We start from the raw sequence: 19,277 nt of genomic DNA, 5'->3' as shown, positions 1-19,277 counted from the left end.
CGCGTGCGTGCGTGCGTGTGTGTGTGTGTGTGTGTGTGCGTGTGTGTGCGCGTGTGCGTGTGTAAACGGGTGCGTCTTCCCCTCAGATCGTGTGTCTGATGCAGCTCGGCAGAGGTGTTCTGGTCTGTCAGCTCAGCAAGGCTGCGTTCAGCACTCTGTCTGTGCCCAGTTAGTGCCCTTGACTCATCAGACTGGCAGACCCCAGTCTCCACCCACACACACACACACCCACCCACCCACAAAGACACGGGCAAGGACATACACTCACACACACTCTCACAAAACATGCTTTGAATCGTACACTTCACTCCCACCAGGCCTGAGGCCTGTCAAACAGAGGGAATGAAATATGACTAAGTCTCACAGTGCTTGTGCTTAAAACACATGATATCTCCATCCTCTGAGACTTGACATTTGGAGTGCATTGCAGTCACCACTGGTTCATACTTTTACAAAGCCCACTTTTGTTCTTTAGAAAATATTGTACTAGATTGATTTTTGTAGATCTTGAACAAAAAGGGATAGTTCACCTAAAAGTAAAAAGTTATGTTACAGTTTACTGTAAAACTTTCTTTCTTACGTGCGACACACAATGTGAACAAGGATGGGGACTTTCAAGGATTCAAAAAGCATATCATTATCATAAAAGTGGATTCAAGCACAATATTTCAAGTCCTCTGAAATCATCTCATAGGTTTTTTGTGTTAAACAGGCCAAAAATGTATTCTTTCTATACAATGAGAGAACTATCAACCATTGCAACCGGATCATGGAGTCATCATCAGTCCGAATCCACCCGATTCACAAATGAATCAAACCATTTTTGTGAACTGAATCCTCTCGTTCTGAATCCTTCCTTTTATGTTCCACTGAAGAAAGAAAGTCTCACGGGTTTGGAACAACACGAGAGCGAGAAATTATGACAGAAAACTATTATGCAAAGGAACTATTCCTCTAATTTGCAGTTCAGCTGCAAAATTACCAGTTGCTCTTTTCATTTCCTGCTATTTTCAGTGCAAGTGTGTGTGAGCAGAATAGTAAGTAATATTGTTTTTCTGTAGCTCACTGCAGCACGCTTGCTGCAGTCTCGTCTGTTTCCGCAGCTCCGATGGAAACACACACACACACACACACACATACACACACACACTCACGCACTCACAATATAAGTAAGGGGTAACTTCACAAAAAAAAAGTTTATCTCAAAATAAACTAGGATAGAGTTATCAGGAATGATCTTGTGGTTTATTTTGTGACTGACTGTACATTTATCCTGCCTGTTACGCAGCTGCTTACTAAATAAATAAATGTAAATGAAATATTGATTTTATGTGAAATGATTTTATGTGAGCAGAATAGAGATAGGAGAGGACATAAAACTAGCACAGCAACACAGGAATATTTTTTAGATGTTTTTAAAAGAAGTCTCTTATGCTCACTAAAGCTGAGTGATATTGTGAGATATTACTTTTTATTCTGACCCCATACTTTTCAACAATAGTGTTAGACTGCAATTATAAGTATAGCGAACAATATTGTATAAATATTTGCCTGCAGAATGCTGTGACTGACTAATAAAAAGCATGTATTCCAGAGAGCTGTATAATAATTGGATGTAACATCTATTTCTGCATGTGCCATCCAGGATGAAACACCTACAACTATTGTATAAATGATAAAAAATTGTGACAAAAGAGCTGTAAAATCTATTTTAGTGCTTTAGGAGGAGCAATGCGTATAATAACACTATCTGTCTCACGTACTCAGCACACCCGTACCTCTCATTCACATGAGCAGACCAACTCTCTCCGTTACCATGGAGACGAGGCTTAGCTGCATGAGGCAGAGACCTGGAAAACTGATGCGTGTTTCTCACACACACACACACACACACACGTACACTAGTCTCTTAAACAGTTACAGTTTATGTCCTTGCACAGAATGATTCATTGAATCTTTGTAGGTATACGATGTAAAGACACTCTTGAATCTGTCTTGTAAGATTGGCTGATGAGACAGCGTTTTATTTTATTGTCTGTGTGTGTGTGATCAACAACATCACGTTTGCGACTACTTCCATTTGAGGAGCTGTGTCAGGATATGGTGGGATTTTTTTGACAATCATTTTCTCACCCTCACGTTCTTCCAAGCCTGTATGACTTTCTTTCTTCAGTGGATCACAAAAAAGAGATGTTTTGAAGAATGTTCACACTCCTCTTTTCCATACAAATGAACACGTACAATGATCATGGGCTGTCAAGCTCCAAAAAGGACATCATAACAGCACCATAATAGTAATCCATACGACTTGTGCACTATATTTTAAGTCTTACAATAGCTTTATGTAATGCACAGATTGTCATTGTTCAAAACGTCTCATGGAATGACATGAGGGTGAGTAAATGATGACAGAATTTTCGTTTTTTTATGGAACTGTTTCTTTTAAGTGAAACGGAAGTAGCGATAAATATTTTCTTCTGTTTTGTGTCTTTCATCTGAGTGAAACACATGTTGACGTTGCACTAAAAAATGGAGGCAGACCAACGCGAACTTGCAGCTTTAACCATACTTCACCAGAGAGAAGTCTTTTGTTTCATTAGCTGAACATTGTGAGGTCTTTTTTTAGTTAAACATATGCATGGATGAATCTATAACATGCTTTCAAAAAAAATAGATTGGGTGAATTTTAAATCCACGCTACCCTATGCTCAAGTATCATCTTATATTTCAGCCTGTCATCATTATACCTTATTAACTCACACACTTAAAACTTTCTAATCTCTTCAGTTGTTGATGAATTTTGTAATTTCCAGACACGGTATTGCTTCCTGACCTCTGTCTCCGTATCATTGCCTCCCAGGCCGTCGAGGAGTCGCATGCTGGAGAAGATCAGGAGGAAAATATCTTTCCCGGAACCAATTTCTTGGCCGTAGCCGACATCAGCCAGGTACATTCAATTAAAAGCACATTTCAACCCACACACTCACTCCAGCTCGTAACGTAAAGGTCATTTCACAGCCTGGTGTCCACCCTGAGGGTAACAGCCCCTATCCACTGTTTCCTACTTCCTACTCCCATTTGCATTTTGACCCAACTACAAATGCCCATTCTCCACGTCTCCTCCTACTTGGATATATTGGCCATCAATGGCTCAGTGCTCCAATAATGAGATTTTCAGAGCCAAAGGGTGAAGGAGAACATCGTTTTCTTTAATTAACGAAGACCAGAGAATGGATGAAAGTTTAAAATATCATTCATGGGCTTGAGAAAAAATCTAATTACAATGTGCGCTGCTAAATTGGCCTTTTCAGTGAATTGATATTGAAGGGGTGTGGTGCGTATTGCCGGTATTTCTCTCTTTTTTGCTGTTCAGGAATTCAGGCTTGCTCAAGCATGCACACATAGACATAAGCCCCTTATATTTACTGCTAACAAGCAGTGCAGGACGCCCGGCGTATGAGGCATCAGGCCGATTCTCTCGCTCGGTCTTACAAGGGCAAGGCGTCAGTTAGCACCAAAATAGCATAGCAGTCATTAGACGGGAGTTGGAAGCAGGCAAATCTGTGTTTTTCTCACAGGCTTTTGTGGAAGGTGCTGGGAAAAAGAGTGTTTATAATGAGAATAAAGAAACATGGAGGGGGTTGTGTTTCAAATCACATGAGCTGTTCCACAGTGACCCCTTTTGGTCTGAGAGGGAACATCTTCCACAGATGAAGCTCAGTTGGAACTGATCTCTGGTTAACAGGTTTTGCGGTGGTAGGAAATTGTTTTGTGTCGATTTGCTGAAGGTGATAATTGTTTGCAGATGTTAGAATAACGATTTGTATGGTTGCATTTTGTAAGGTTTGTTCCAGAGATGCTTTGAAAATATTGTATTTTGTTACAGTCGTGGTTGTCAAACTCAATGTTAGCATGTAATGTGCATTTTTGCTTTATCTTCATTCACTACTTAAGTCCTCTGCAAACTGGAGGCTCTGTGTCAGTGGTTTTCAGTTTTTTTTACTCTGAGGCTCCAAATTGTCTGACAATATTCAAAGGCTCCACCATATAGACAAGTATTCTTGGTGCTTCTGCCTTATTTTTTATTTACCCAAACTAGCAGTGGCAATATATTAAAATAATAATGACATTTTAAAGGGGTGGTATAATGCCCTTTTCACAAGATGTAAAATAAGTCTCTGATGTCCCTAGAGTGTGTATGTGAAGTTTTAGCTCAAAATGGCCCACAGATATTTTTATATAGCATGTTAAAGTTGTCACTTTTTAAGGGCGAGCAAAAATACACAGTTTTTGTGTCTGTCCCTTTAGATGCAAATAAGCTGCTGCTCCCAGCATGGGGGGGCGGAGCTACAACAGCTTGTGTCCTGAATATTTAAAAAAAACTATTTTGTTTATGTTTAAATCTGTGTAGCTGATGTGGAGTTAACTATCTTCTAGTCATTGATTAGCATATTCTGTCATGTAAATTTTAGGGTTGGTGATATCACTAACCTGGGAGGAATGTCTTGTAGTCCCTTCCAGCCGTTTGTTGTAGTCCTTAAAAAGCAATTTATTTAAAAGGAAATATCTTCCTTTGCTTTGAACTTTGTCGTAACTTACCGTCGTAACTTTGCAGATGTTTATGCTCAAACAGCAACATTACACACTAACTTAAGTGAAATCATAATCAACCACCCCTTTAATACTTACGTTTCAATAACTGCTTTTATAAAGCAATGAATTCAAATTATTTTCCAGTCATTCATTTGTGATTACGAGATTTTTCTTTTAAATAGTTTTTACTCACAATTAGCAATTTCTCAGCAATTTCTAACTAAAATAATAATAATTTAAGAACAGAACCAGACCAAATTTATACTTTTTAGGATTTTATTAATTTGTTTTCCAGGCCTAGAAATCACACTTGTAAATTTCCCCTTATAAATCTGTGTTTTCCAAGACCATGGGAACTCTGGTCCTTATATAAAAAAATGGCAGTTGTTTAGAGAATTAATTAAAATAAGAAAAATTATGTCATTTTACATTTAGATTTTTGTCTGTTTTAGCTTATTTTAAAGTCATCTTGTGCCCCTTGAGAACCCCTACTTTATGTGAGTGTACAGGTATAAGGCAAGCATTAGTACTAGTATACTCATACTTAAAGTTAGTGATTTGAACAACCCCCTAGCACTAAGTATTGAATCTCATCTTGTACCATTTGTGCCAATCATGCGGTAGTACTTTTCTAAGTGATTTATATCTGGGAGACGATAAAACTGGTGAAAAAAAATCCCACAGACTTGCATTGAAGGAGAGACCCAAGTCATATCTAGAGACCAAACAACTTGCAACCTGCCAGAAAACCCTAGCAACCTATCAGAGAGATTTTCATGACAAGTCCTACTGACTCTTTTTATTTTGACTCTCTAATTGTTTGAATGGCAATTAAGATTGCAGTTACGAGTCCAGGAATATAAACATTTTCCAAAGATTGAGAGCAATAAAAATTCAAGCACGTTGTGCAGCAGTTGCGTGTGTTTAAGTGTTTTTTCGAGGTCTGGCATGTATTCGGTCCACTTGTAGTTTTCCCAACAACCAAATAAAGGCCACAGCTACTTAAGTCCAGACCCCGGTGAACAACCTCTCTCTCTCTTGGACTGCAGGCATGAATCACTGCCAGCTCCTAAAATGTCATTCCTCCAAGTCTCCAGTGCCTCAGCTTTGGCTCGGCCAGTTCTGATGGAGCCATAAACTTCAAACGGGCCCAGCGCCCGACTGGCAGAATGCATTTCTCTCTCTTTTTCCTCTGGCGGCCGGCCACTGGAAATGAGCTAATCGCTCCTTACACAGACCTCCCTGAGTCCGAGCCAAAGGAATCTGAACATTATCCAAACCAATGACCGAAATGTTGAAAGCTGGCTCGCGGATCCAGCGATGGAATTATACAAGACAAACGTCCCCCTTTCACTCCAGCCTCCCCTTCTGTTAAGACTGTAATGACCACTGTGAAATTGTGCTCATGCTAACATGTGTTTGCCATTACCGCACGGTTCACGGTGTGCGCTTTTATTTGCTGTCATTTGTGTTGAAAGGTAAATGTCAGATCCAGTGAGCCGTCAGGGATATTTTTGCACTAATGGATTGTCAAGTCTCTTCAGAAAGCCTTATGTTGGCAGATGTTTATCATAAAACTGCTAAGACTTAATTTTCCTGAATGCTGTGTTAAATTCAGGAAACACACTGTGGACTTCCAGACTCTCCTATAGAGCTCAACGGGCTTCCGTCTCCTCCAGCTGCTCTGTATCACGGCCCAGCGTTTCCTCCACAGCCTTCCCAGTCAACCCCTCTCACCGAGCCCATCCTGAGCACCATCCAGCAGAGAGAGACCCTGGAGAACAGGCTGGTGGATTGGTGAGGCTCTACTATCTGTTCACATTTATGCACTAAGCAGTAAACAACGCACTCTAGCATAGGTCATATTAGCATAGGTCACAAATCCACAACACAAATCGGCACAATGCCAAATGATTTTATCTCATTATAAGCGGAAACAACTTAAAATACTATGTAATTTATGGTCATATTGATACGAGTAAGACATCATTCGAAACTGTAAAGGTTTCTATTTTTATTTGTGTAACTAAACTAATTAATAACTCTGAGTTTTGCCTCAATAAACTCCTAGTTACTGCTTATTAATATTTGGTAAGGTAGTTGTTAAGTTTAGGTATTGGGTAGGATTCAGGGATGTAGAATATTGTCATGCAGAATAAGGCATTAATATGTGCTTTATAACTACTAATAAACAGCCAATTTCCTAGTAACATACATGCTAATAAGCAACTAGTTAAAGGAACACGGCAACTTTTTGGGACTTTAGCTTATTCACCGTATCCCCCACGGTTAGATAAGTCCATACATACCCTTTTCATCTGCGTGCGTGCCGTAACTCTTTCTGACGCACCCACCGCTAGCCTAGCTTAGCACATAGACTGGAGGTAAATGGCTACAGCTAGCATACTGCTCCCAATAAGAGACGAAATAACGCCAACATTTTCCTATTTACATGTTGTGATTTTTATAGTCACAGCGTGTACAAATAACAAGGTCACATGAGACAGCCATCTTCTAACCGTATACATACTGGGAACTATATTCTCAGAAGGCGAAGCACTGCTACTTCTGCGGAGTGATTTGCTCGTCACTCGTTTGCTCGTTTGCATAGATCGTCTCTTCTTCTTCTGCTCTTTTTACACGTGCACCCCCTTCTGGATTGGAGTGTGGATCGCCTGTGACTGACTGTATTCGTCGTCTGACTGTGTGCACTGAACACTCACGTCTGTACCGTGACCGTTCGGGGCGAATACATGTACCGTTACACCCCTACATGACACTTTAGCACTGTTTTGTCATTTCTGTCATAGGGTGGAGCAACAGCTCATGGCCAGAATGATCACTGGAATGTTCCCTCAGCCCGTCCAGACTGATCCAGCCAGCCAATCAGAGCCGGAGAATAGTGTGACATCAGACATAGGTGACAATATGTAATTTTTTTATTGCACCTTTAAGATCTCACAATGATAATCTCTTAATTATCTGTTTCATTTTGTACACTTTGGTGGATAGGGGCTTCTTTGCCATCTATAAAATAAGTAATGTGTGTTAAACAAATTTGAAAGCTCCCAGTTTACAAGCTTTAGATGTTTGTCGGTCTGCGTTTCAACCGTCATACATCTTCACCAATGTGTCTGGTCAATGTTAAAAATCAACAACACAATCAATAACGCATGACAGAAACCAGCAAGAATGATCCAGCTGCACCAGGTTCCAGTCTACAAGCTCATAATTTTGATTCATAGCGTCTACGAATGCGAGCAGCGCATTTGTCAAGCGTGTCAGCGCGCAGCAAGATTGTATTTCCTCATTAAAGCACGATTGCTTGTGCTCAGCCCCTCTACTCCTCCTCCGCTCCATCCTTCCGTCTCCGTTGCGTCACTTCTGCTCAGTTGGCGCGGAGGTCCTGCCTCATTAATTCTCGCTTTCGTTTAATAGAAAGATCAATGATGTATCAAATTTGCAGAGGAGGCTCGCGGCAAACTGTTGTCAGCATATTCGCAGACTGACTGGACTCTTCCTCCTGTAGAGGAACTGTATTTGTGTTTGAACGCAGTCTTTCCCAAGACAAAAGGAAACGAGAGCCCTGCCAAGAATGTCAGTTCTGTATATTAGTTTTTTAATAGCACCGGTCCAAAATGCTTACGGGCGCAAGAATTCAGAATAGGCTGGGTGAGAGGTAAAGCGGGTCTCAAATTGGATATTAGAAATTACTTTGCTGGCAAACTCAAATTTGAAGTGCTTCAAACTTCAGAATATTGTGGAAATGCCAGTATTGTTCATGCGTTATTATTATTCGGATGCACATTAAGAGTTTTAGCTTTTTTAATTGATGTGAAATTGTAAATATTAGCAATGCTCTTGTTAAAAGTGATGATAGGTCAGACCTCTGGCCTAGTTGTTTCAAATCCAGGTTTTATTCCGGGGCTGTGTTTGTCCTGATCCCATTACCCAAAACACATTGCATTTTTTTTAAACCCCTCTATTGTCTTTGTCAGTAAAAACATGGCAAAAAGCTTAACCAGCATTTAGAGCTAGAAAATTTTCTGTTAGAATATCTATTAGTCCACCACTAGCCCAAGTAATAAATATACATTTTAATAACTAGTTCTTATAAATTATATAATAATTATATCATATTCATTAATATTGCTTTCACATTTTATGGTGAATTTTGAGTAAACATTGTCTAAAGTAAGCTTTTGTTCAATTTCAGCTGTTGACCAATCACGAAGCTCCACCCTTATTGGTTACTGTTGCTTAATCAGACGAGCATTCCTTAGGAATAAACTCCTGATTTGTGTGATTTTTAGTATAAAAAAAGTGGAATATATGCAGATTATTTTTAAGTGGGCTGGAATGAGTTGTAATTACTGAAAAGTATTTTATCTGATGTTTTTGTTTTTTTTATTGAAATTATTTGATAAATTATACAACATGATTTAAGATTATGAACATTATGATTTATCAGAATCTATGCAAATGTTGTACACGTCATGCAAAACAGTTATTTTAGTATTATTTTGACTATTATAGTATTTATTAATAATTTGAATTATCTTTTGATTTTTTTATTTCATTTTTTTTTTTTTACATTTACTTTTACATTTGTTTCTTCACAATAACAACACTGAAATGAAGAAGGCAACAGCTGCTAATGTTTTTAAATATGCTAAAACATTTTTTAGTTCACAACTTTTATGCATGTTGAACATCCATGTCCCATATCCACCTGGTAATCTTCCTATCTCTGTGTGTTTGTGTGGCAGTGGAGGCAGCAGGCGGTGGTGGTCTTCAGTTGTTTGTGGACACAGGCGTACCAGTGGACTCTGAGCTCATAAGACAATGTGTAAATGAAGTGCTGGCTGAAACCGTTGCTGTAATGCTGGGACAGAGAGAGACACAGAGAGCACCAACTGCCCCTGTCCAAACACAGGGTACTCAGGAGGTACTGGAGTCTAGAACACTCTCATTTGTATGGAAGCTTGTTTCCACCACAGAATAAATAGAGGATAAAAAAAAGAAGAGCAATTGCAACTTTTTATCTCACAATTTTGAGAATTTCTGACTTTATAACTTGCAATTGCGAGTTTATATCTGAAAATAGCAAGAAATAAAGTCAGAATTGCAAGTTATAAATTCACAATAGCAAGAAATAAAGTCAGAATTGTGAGATATAAACTCGGAATTGTGAGAAATAAAGTTAGAATTGTTAGATATAGACTCGCAAATGCGAGAAATAAAGTCAGAATCGTGAGATATAAACTTGCAATTGTGAGAAATAAAGTCAGAATCTGCCTCGTAAAACAAAATTGAGATATAAACTAGCGATTATGAGTCCGAAATTTTTTTTTCTTAGAATTGCGAGTTTATAATTTTGCGATTCAAACTTTATAACTCGCTATTGCAAGTTTATATCTCACAATTGTGAGAAATAAAGTCAGAATTTTGAGTTCAAATGTATCTGACTCAATTTCTCGCAATTGTCATAAAGTGTTATAAAGTGAGAATCGCAGATATAAACTTCCAATAACGAGTAAAAAAAAAGTCCAAATTGTGAAGTAAAAAGTCGGAATTACCTTATTTATTTTTTATTCCGAGGTGTAAACAAGCTTCCATATATTTGTCCATTATGATGATATAATACCTTAAATACTGGGTAATGATGTAATCAGATGTGATGATATTGTGCTAATTTTGCAGGATGTTACTACGGTACCAACACCGGTACCCACTCCTGAGCCCAGCTTGAAAGAGCCGCCATCTCCTGTCAGAACTCCTGATCTCTCCGAACATCTTTCTACAGCTCTGTCTCCCAAGATAAACCATCAGGAATCTGCCTCACCAGGTCTGACAATGATGTCTATGAACATAATGAATCACTCGCCTTATACATGCTGCCAAGACACATCGGTTATTTGTAAAGGTGTTAAGCACAGTTGTTCACACACATCAGTCAGCTCTACAACCATTCTGCCTTTGTTTCAGTACCAGATAGAATTCATGTGGGCACACCGAATACCACACCAATCCCGTCTCCCACCAGGGTGGACACACCCTCTCCTCCTCCAGCCAATCAGAGCCCAGAGTCAGCCACCCTGCAGCATCACCCATGGGGAGGAACAGAGCTCCCCCTGGAGGAGGAACAACTGCATAGCGAGAGGCAGGAACAACAGCCAGAATCTGTGTACGTCTAATTACCACATTTTCATTCTTTCATCTGTTGGTCTTACATTAAATAGTAAAGCAAAGCAAATAAATGCACACTAATATAAAGCAAGGGACAGAATTAAAAATTAGTATGTTTCATGCATGGAGTCTTGTTTGATTTGTCAATAGTTAAACAGTTTACCTTTTTAATTTTGCACGAGAACTTGGGGTAGCAAATTTTGACCTGGCAATGAATTTTGTATATAGACCCACAGTGCCACCTGCTGTTCAAAACAGTAAATATATGACTGATTCCAGAAACATGGGACAAAACATCTCCAATTTGAAAAGAATGATCAGTATAAAACCCAAATATATCATTTAATTTTATTTTATCTTTATTTTATATAATTATTTTATAACATCATCTCTCACTACCTCCTTTCTTCAGTGCTTCATGTACCGGTACAATAAAATATATATTGAACTTAAGAAAAATGCATGCATGTATGTATTTATATTCATATATATTTTATATTTGTATATTATTTTTTCACTTGCTAGGGGTTCAACAAGGTCACACACAGACTATTGTTTTTGTTTTTTTAATGTATTTATTTGCTTGCTTATTTATTTATTTTTTAACTGTACTCATATTTTATGTCTCACAACTGTGTTAACTGTCATCTAAATTATAAATTAATAGTTTAGAATGTTTAGATAATTGCTCTTCTTTTAAGTCGGTATTAGTAGCTATCAACACCTAAAAAAACAAAATAGTATCTGCATTTAGTTCATGTCTAATATGTCAACTTTGGTCAACACCATTTTCTCTGGGATCCTGGTGACAATTCAATAGGTGGAGCAGAACATCAGTTTGAAACCGTCCTGTCATCTCAATTAACTCATTTAGTGAAGTCAATGCTAGATTTGTTAATATTTTTGGTAATATGCGTTTTTGCGCATTTTGGTAACAACAAAATATATTCAATTATTACTTAAAAATGTGGTAACACTTTACAATAAGGTTCATTGGTTAACTGCCTTAGTTAACATGAACTAAGAATGAACAATATTCTACAGCATTTATTAATCTTAGTTAGTTCAATATTAATTTCTAATAACGTTTAATATTTAATTATCTTTAATAACATTTACAAATACATTATTAAAAGCAATGGTTGCATTTGTTAACATTAGTTAATGCACTGTGAACTAATATGAAAAAAAAATGAACAGCTGTATTTTTATTAACTAACATTAATATAGTAACAAATGTATTTCTCATTGTTAGTTAATGTTAGTTAATACATTAACTAATGTTAACTAATGAACCTTATTGTAAAGTGTTACCACATTTTTAAGTTATAATTGACAATATTTTTGTATCTTACATTATTGACCCATATTGAGTCATAGCAAAGCAGTGTGTTTCATGACTATCGTCTATCCTCTCTACCTTTGGAATTAAAATCTGCTGCTGCCACTGCACCTTAAAGACTTCTGTTTGTAAATCACAATTTCCTTTTTGTATTGTTTTTGTTACTAATGTTTATCTTCTATGTCAGTGTAGTAGATGGTATAGAAATATGTGTCGCTCACTAACACCCTTCATCTCTCTGACACGCAGTGTTATGTCAGTAGCCCAAGATGACGACGCAGAAGAACCAGTCATCCCTTCATCTTCTCCTCTCCCCTCCAAACCAGCGACTCCCCCACCTCCTCTTCCTCCTGTAAGCCAGGAACCTCCTCCTGACTCCTCGTCCTCGTCCTCCTCCTCAGAGGAGAGCAGCTCTAGTTCCAGTGCGACTGTCACTGAGACTGAGATGCCAGCCAGACACATCTCAGAGGGAGAGCTGCTGCTCACTCACGGCCAGATGGCAGCAGTCAAAGGTCCAACACACACTCACACAGCCAGACTGATCCAAAACCTCACAGTCTACATAAGCAGATGCCTTCTAAGAACAAAATTTACATTTATGAATGACTGATTTGAAACACTCACAAACCTACAAACGGAGCCTAAACGTATTATTTCATTATACACATATATGCACTACTGGTTAAAAGTTTGTAATAATTCGGTTCTTAAAACTGTAGTATTGGTAAATATTATTGCAACGTAAAATAACTGTTTTATATTTTAAAATGTAATTTATTCCTGTGATGGCTGAATTTTCAGCATCCAGTCTTCAGCGTCACATGATCCTTCAGAAATCATTATAATATGATGCTGCTCAGGATACATTTATTATTATTATCAATGTTGAAAACTTAATATTTTTGTGGAAAACTGAGATACATTCAGGATTCTTTGATGAATTGAAAGTTCAAAAGAAAAGCATTTATTTGAAATAGAAATCTGTTGTAACAGTATAAATATCTTTACAGTCACATTTGATACATTTAATGTGTCCTTGCTGAAAAAAAGCTTTAAATATATATATATATATATTTTTTTTTTCTTTAGTTACCTACTTACCATAAACTTTGGAATTGTAGTATAATATCACAGTTTCCACTAAAATGTCAAGCAGCATAACTCTTTTAAACATTGATAATAAGAAATCAGCATATTAATGATTTCTGAAGGATCATGTAACAATCAAGACTGGAGGAATGATGCTGAAAATTCAGCTTTGCATCACAGGAATACATTGGATTTTAAAATATATTCAAATAGAACACAGTTCTTTTAAATTGTAATTATATTTCATGATATTACTGTTTTTATTATATTTTTGATCAAATAAATGCAGCCTTGATGAACATACGAGACTTCTTTCTATTTATATATGTTCCATTATATTTAATTTACCCTGTAGTGTTCTGACGATCCCCAATTTATTTTTATTTTTTTCCTCCCCAGTTCTGGAACAGGAAGGAGTCCTTCTGCCTAATTTGATGACCAGCCTGAACAGCTCCCTGCATGGAGTCCAAGACATGGTGAATGTTTGAATGCAATGAGTCTTAGTAACACACCCAAACACTTGTGTCTTACCTCACCACTAATTAAACCGATTGAAATGAAATAATAAGACTGACATGGCTAAACATGAACTGATAATTTCAGCTTTGGGTTTGAGCTTTTAGCCAAAGGTTGGAGGTTCAGTCTCAATGAGAACTGGGGAGACAGCCAGTAACACAGTTTTTTGCTGATTTAACAATCATCTGTCATGATTAGCATTGTGGAAAACACTCAATCTGATCAGAATTTCCAAGTCATTTTGGATGAAAGTGTTTTGGAAATGTGGGGAGGGAAATAACTCATACAGTGATATAATTCATTACGTTATGCAATAAAACTAATACCACACAGATTTTCCAGATGTGCATAGATCAAATGAAATGCACCGATTTTATACAAGCCTTTTGTTTTTTTCTTTCAGGATTATGATCCACCCAGTGAGGGTCAGGTGATTAGAGCTACACGCCTCCTTGCTCATCATGATCCCGTCCTGTCTCTGTTGGCCAGGATGGAACGTGGCCCTGTTAACCAATCACAGCAGCCAGAGGTATCACATGACTAATCTGAAGCAGTCTGATTCAGTAATGATGTTTGGTTCTTTTGAACTGGTTCTTTTTAAGGGCCCAGTGAAGTGTCTTGAAACTTGCAATGTGTTGACGTAATTTCCACTGAAACAGGAAGACAGGGTGCGGGACACATCGAACAGCTCCTCCCCTTTTTTTAAATGGCCTATAGCGTTCCGTTTATATCACTGTTCTGCTAGAGCTGTTGACCTCGGTTTTTCTCCTCCTAATCTATATCGCTTTAAAACCTTCAGCATTCTGTGCAGAATTCCAATGGAATCATTCACTATCCACTATATAGCCATTCACCATGTAGAATATAGTAATTGTGTGAACAAGTGACCCATTTTAGCCAGATTCAGCATCTATTTATAGTGTAGGGGGCGGGAAGCTTTAGATTCTAGAGAGCATTTGATTGGACAGAAAATCGGATGAGAAGCTGAAGTGCAGAGTGATGTCATCAAAGTCACTGATCCATATTGGCGGAAGTGAGAGACTAAGTTTTGAATGCTTATATCATCTAAATACTAATAGTTGTCAATGGAGCTTATTTGGAGCTTATTAGCTTATAGATAACAGTAAGATTAACATTTTCATACTAACAAGCAAAAAAACTTCTAATTTGATTTCATGGGGACTTTAAAGATTTGGTCAAATAGATTTGGAGAACGTTTGTACTGTAAATTACTCTATTATATGGGCTGTACCTGTGAAGTTGGTGATGTGTAACATAAACAAGGGATTTTCAGACTATTTATACTGGGGGGGAAATCATAAAGCCATAATCCCATGATTTCTGACCAGTCTTTAGAACTTTAATTATTATTTTTCTCTGAACGTTTCTTCAAACCCTAGTTCAGAGCATTATTTTCTGTTTTACGGAAGCTTTTTTTTACTTCTTAACGTATTTCTAGTTTCGCTCTTATCCAGCAGATGGCGCTAGAGGATGTGTTCAAAAAGATGCTCACAGTAATGGATCTCTCTTTCTCAGAGATGGTGGGAGGAGGAGAGCAGTGGAGAGGTCAGCGAGGGTCAGAGACCTCTGCTGACGGCCACAGAGCAGAGTGTGATGACCGGACACTCGCTCATAGATCAGCAGAGATGCACACACTCCAGAACCACAGAGATCTCACCTCACTCGACGCTCACGTCACCTGGACAAGTCACGGGTAGAAAAACATCACTCAGACAACCAACACTATTCTTCTGCACATACACACTCTTAGATAAAACCTCACGCAGAATTTATTGACTTTTTTTTTTACGTCACATGCCTTAACAGTCAAGCCAGTGTGTCGTGTTAAAGGTCTCTATGTTTGACGCACGCATTACAAACATATAAACCTCATCTCACTTTTTTATATTGTTTTTCCTGTCGCCATTAATCGTTTTATTGTCCGTCATATTTCTCTGGCCGTTTGGGTGGCCACGTCTCTTTCTTGTTGGCCTTTGGCGGTGTTACTGGTCCTCCGTGGGGACGTCTCTAATGGGGCATGTCTCACACTACCCGTGTTATGTGGACGCGGGGAATTGAGCTGTTTTTGCTTCAGATTTTGTGTGTGAAAGAGCGAGCTGAGGCTGACACAGGGGAAGCCAGGTGGTCTGAATACCTCATCAGAACTCCGGCTCAGGGAACCGGGCGGAAATGAATCCCACTCCCACTGAGCATCCTCTTACACAGCCTGTGAACAGCGTCCAAACACAACCGCAAACACTCTCCCCGCTAATGTTTATTACATTATTCTCTGCTCCTGCTCAAGTAACAGATGAATTTAAAGTGGAGACTGATTAATACATATATATAGTTTTTAAAATATATATATATAAAGTTTGGGATCGCTAAGATTTTTAAATGTTTTTAAAAGAAGCATCTTATTCTCGCTGCATTTATTTGATTAAAAATACAGTAAAAACATTAATATTGTGAAATAGTATTACAATTTAAAATAACTGTTTTCTATTTGAATATATTTCAAAATCAAATTTATTCCTGTGACGCAAAGCTGAATTTTCCAGCATAATTCCTCCAGTCTTCAGTAATCCTTCAGAAATCATTCTAATATGCTGATTTGCAGTTAAAAAATATTATTATTATCAATGTTAAAAACAGTTGTGTACATTCCTTTTTCAGGATTCTTTGATAAATAGACAGTTCAAAAGAACAGCATTTGTTTGAAATAGAAAACTTTTGTAACATTATACATGTCTTTACTTTAGAATTGAATGCATCCTTGATGAATAAAAGTATTACATTCTTTAAAAAAAAAATCTTACTGACCCCAAACTTTTGAACGGTAGTGTTTAATATTACAAAATATTTATATTTCAGATAAATTGTTATATATATATATATATATATATATATATATATATATATATATTATAATCTTCAAACTTTTATTTTGAAAATATATTTTATTTATTCTTTTTGGTTTTGTCTAACTGTTTAACTGTTATATGTTTCCCATAGGTTGAGTTTAAATGAATATTGGCCTAGCTCTTATTAAATAATTATCATATTAATAATATATTATTAGGGAATTTTAAAATAATTTTCTAAATTTTCTGACCTCTCATCAAGAAGGGAATTTTAAAATAATTATCTATACCTGCATAATTCTATTATTATTAATATATTTAGATCGGCCGGAGATTACACATTAGTGTTTTTTTGTTTGTTTTTATATATTATTATTTATTTTATGCTATGTCTAACTGTTAAGCTTAAACTGCTATGTTTCTGACAGTTTACCTGAATATCCGTCTAGCTCTGTTTGGGCAAAAAACGTGAATTTTTTTAATGAATAAAAAGCCTGTGTTGGACTTTTTTGGAGTCAATATTAGTTTCGTATCATGTTTCAAAACTAAAACAGACTGTCCAAAACCTTGCGCTAAAAAGAAATCTATGTAAGTAAATTAAAGTTATTAAGCCCACAAGCAGAGATGCTTTGACTGGCTGGCGTTTAAAATGTTTGCTGTTAAATGTTTAGTGTACTTTGAGCATCTGCAGTCCAAAAAGTGTGTGGACAGTACATCTAAAGTTATGAGTCCCGGGCAACAGAACACCGGTGTAGATCCCAAACCTCTTCCTGTGTTGGCCTAAACCAATATTTACTTTAAGCCAAGATCGCTCCGCTCACAGTAAAAAGAGCCTCCGTGTTGCCTAGAGACTAGCGTTGCCAAAGAAAAAACACACACCCCAGCTGCACGAACAAGAGTTCATCCTTGACGGAGTGAGAATTTAATGCTATTTTGCTTTCCTCTTAACTGCGATAGAGTTCCCCTAACAAAGACAAATCAAAGCTGCTGGAAACATCACATTCAACATGCTGAGAACACTGTTGAATGTACAAGCATGTTACATGCTAACAAAATATATGTATACATGACAAAGACTCCTGTAAATATGCATGGTTTAATGATTGAGTTATGACCAGTGTGGTATTTTTATTGAGTTTGTTCTTGGGCGTTGAGCACAGATATGAAATCATACTGTACTTTGCATGCAGTCTGAGATATTGATATGTTGTATCCATGACAACCAGGTGCAGTGGTTGAGAACAGTGGGCTGCCAGTCAAGCTCAGGTCAGCGGAGGAACAGAAAGAAGCTGAGGTTTATCATGTGATGACTGTGTCCTCCCCTCAGCTACAGGACACACAACATCTGGCAAGTACAGCGACAGAGCCTGAATTATTTCTTTAAGAAGCAAGAGTGATGCATTTTCTGCTTGTGTTACAAAGAGGAAGCACAACTATAATAGCTTTCATTTATATATGTGTGAATGTGACTTCCGTGATTAGACAGCAGGAAATAATATTGGACACAGCTTGAATATAACCATTAGGATTTGATTAGATTGTAAAAAAGTGAGCTGTGATTTTTAAATTATTGTTTTTCTTTATCCGTGTGGTCTTGGTGACATCCGCAGAAAAATGGTTTAATAACTTTAGAAAGTTATTGCTTTTTATTCAAATATAACTACCGGTATTTCATAGGCATTTAAATGTGTAGTAAGGAGGGGTTCAATTTGGAATTAACGTTAATTTCATCATACAATGATTGATATTATGGTAACATTATGTTTTGGTTAATGTAATTTATCACTTGTCTAATGATTAAAAATATGGTGGAATTTCATATATTCATATATTTTACACTACCTTTTGGCATTTTTTAAAGAAGTCTCATACTGCATTTATTTGATCAAAAATACAGTAAAACTGTAATATTGTGAAATATTATTACAATTTAAAAGAACTGTTTTCAAGTTGATTTTTAAAAAATGTAATCTATGAAGATTGTGATCAAAGCTGAATGTTCAGCTTTTTGATGTAATGACCAAATCCTTCATTGTCCTCATTTGTCAAACTAAAAGTTTCGTGAAGTAGGAAAACTAACACTTGATGGAAAACAAAAACTTTCATTTTGAAATCAAAAAAGAAATTAAATTACCACTTTAGCCAGCAGAATAGTGACCAGCAATCACTATTATTACATTTAAAAGTCTTATGAAAAGCAAACTTTTCTTTAAATTGCGAATAAGAACTTAGTAAACTTGTGCTAAATATAAACTCATTTAGCGTTTTGATAAGATACTGAGTGGATTCTCACTACCGGTAACTTAAATGCCTCTGATTGGTTATTGTTATTATTAACAGACATTCGTGAGATTGGCTACAATACACACTCAATGCAAAATCACATTGTATATAGGCACATTGGCAGCGTCGTTGAACTCGCATGACAGGAATATAACAACCAGATCTCCTTCATTTACTTACTTTTCTGTTAACTATATGTGAAACGTAGTAATACAATGCAATACAAATATACTGTATTACTTGCATTTGTCTGTACTGTGCTCAAGTAAAAATAAAAGTGATGAAAAATAAAACATTACATACAAAAGCTTTCTATTTCATGTAAATGCTAAGTCATTTAATGTGTCCTTGCTGAATAAAAGTATTAATTTCTTTCTAGAAGAAAACATTTTACGTTTTGC

The 19,277-nt window shown here is 36.9% G+C and overlaps 1 protein-coding gene across 1 annotated transcript in view; it reads left to right on the top strand.

Annotated features, from left to right (window-relative positions):
* Positions 1-19,277, top strand: part of kiaa0586 (KIAA0586 ortholog) — a 116,579-nt gene that overhangs the window by 70,896 nt on the left and 26,406 nt on the right. The window contains 11 exon segments of the mRNA XM_079633871.1: positions 2,861-2,947; positions 6,212-6,390; positions 7,404-7,513; positions 9,363-9,541; positions 10,297-10,441; positions 10,582-10,780; positions 12,374-12,636; positions 13,613-13,689; positions 14,133-14,258; positions 15,266-15,443; positions 17,820-17,941. Of these exon segments, the coding sequence (XP_079489997.1) occupies positions 2,861-2,947; positions 6,212-6,390; positions 7,404-7,513; positions 9,363-9,541; positions 10,297-10,441; positions 10,582-10,780; positions 12,374-12,636; positions 13,613-13,689; positions 14,133-14,258; positions 15,266-15,443; positions 17,820-17,941 (1,665 nt within the window).

Source organism: Phoxinus phoxinus, assembly GCF_949152265.1.
Source record: "Phoxinus phoxinus genome assembly, chromosome: 13".
Taxonomy (NCBI): domain Eukaryota; kingdom Metazoa; phylum Chordata; class Actinopteri; order Cypriniformes; family Leuciscidae; genus Phoxinus; species Phoxinus phoxinus.
The sequence above is the reverse complement of the archived record's forward strand: the minus strand, read 5'-3'. Positions and strand labels throughout refer to the sequence as shown.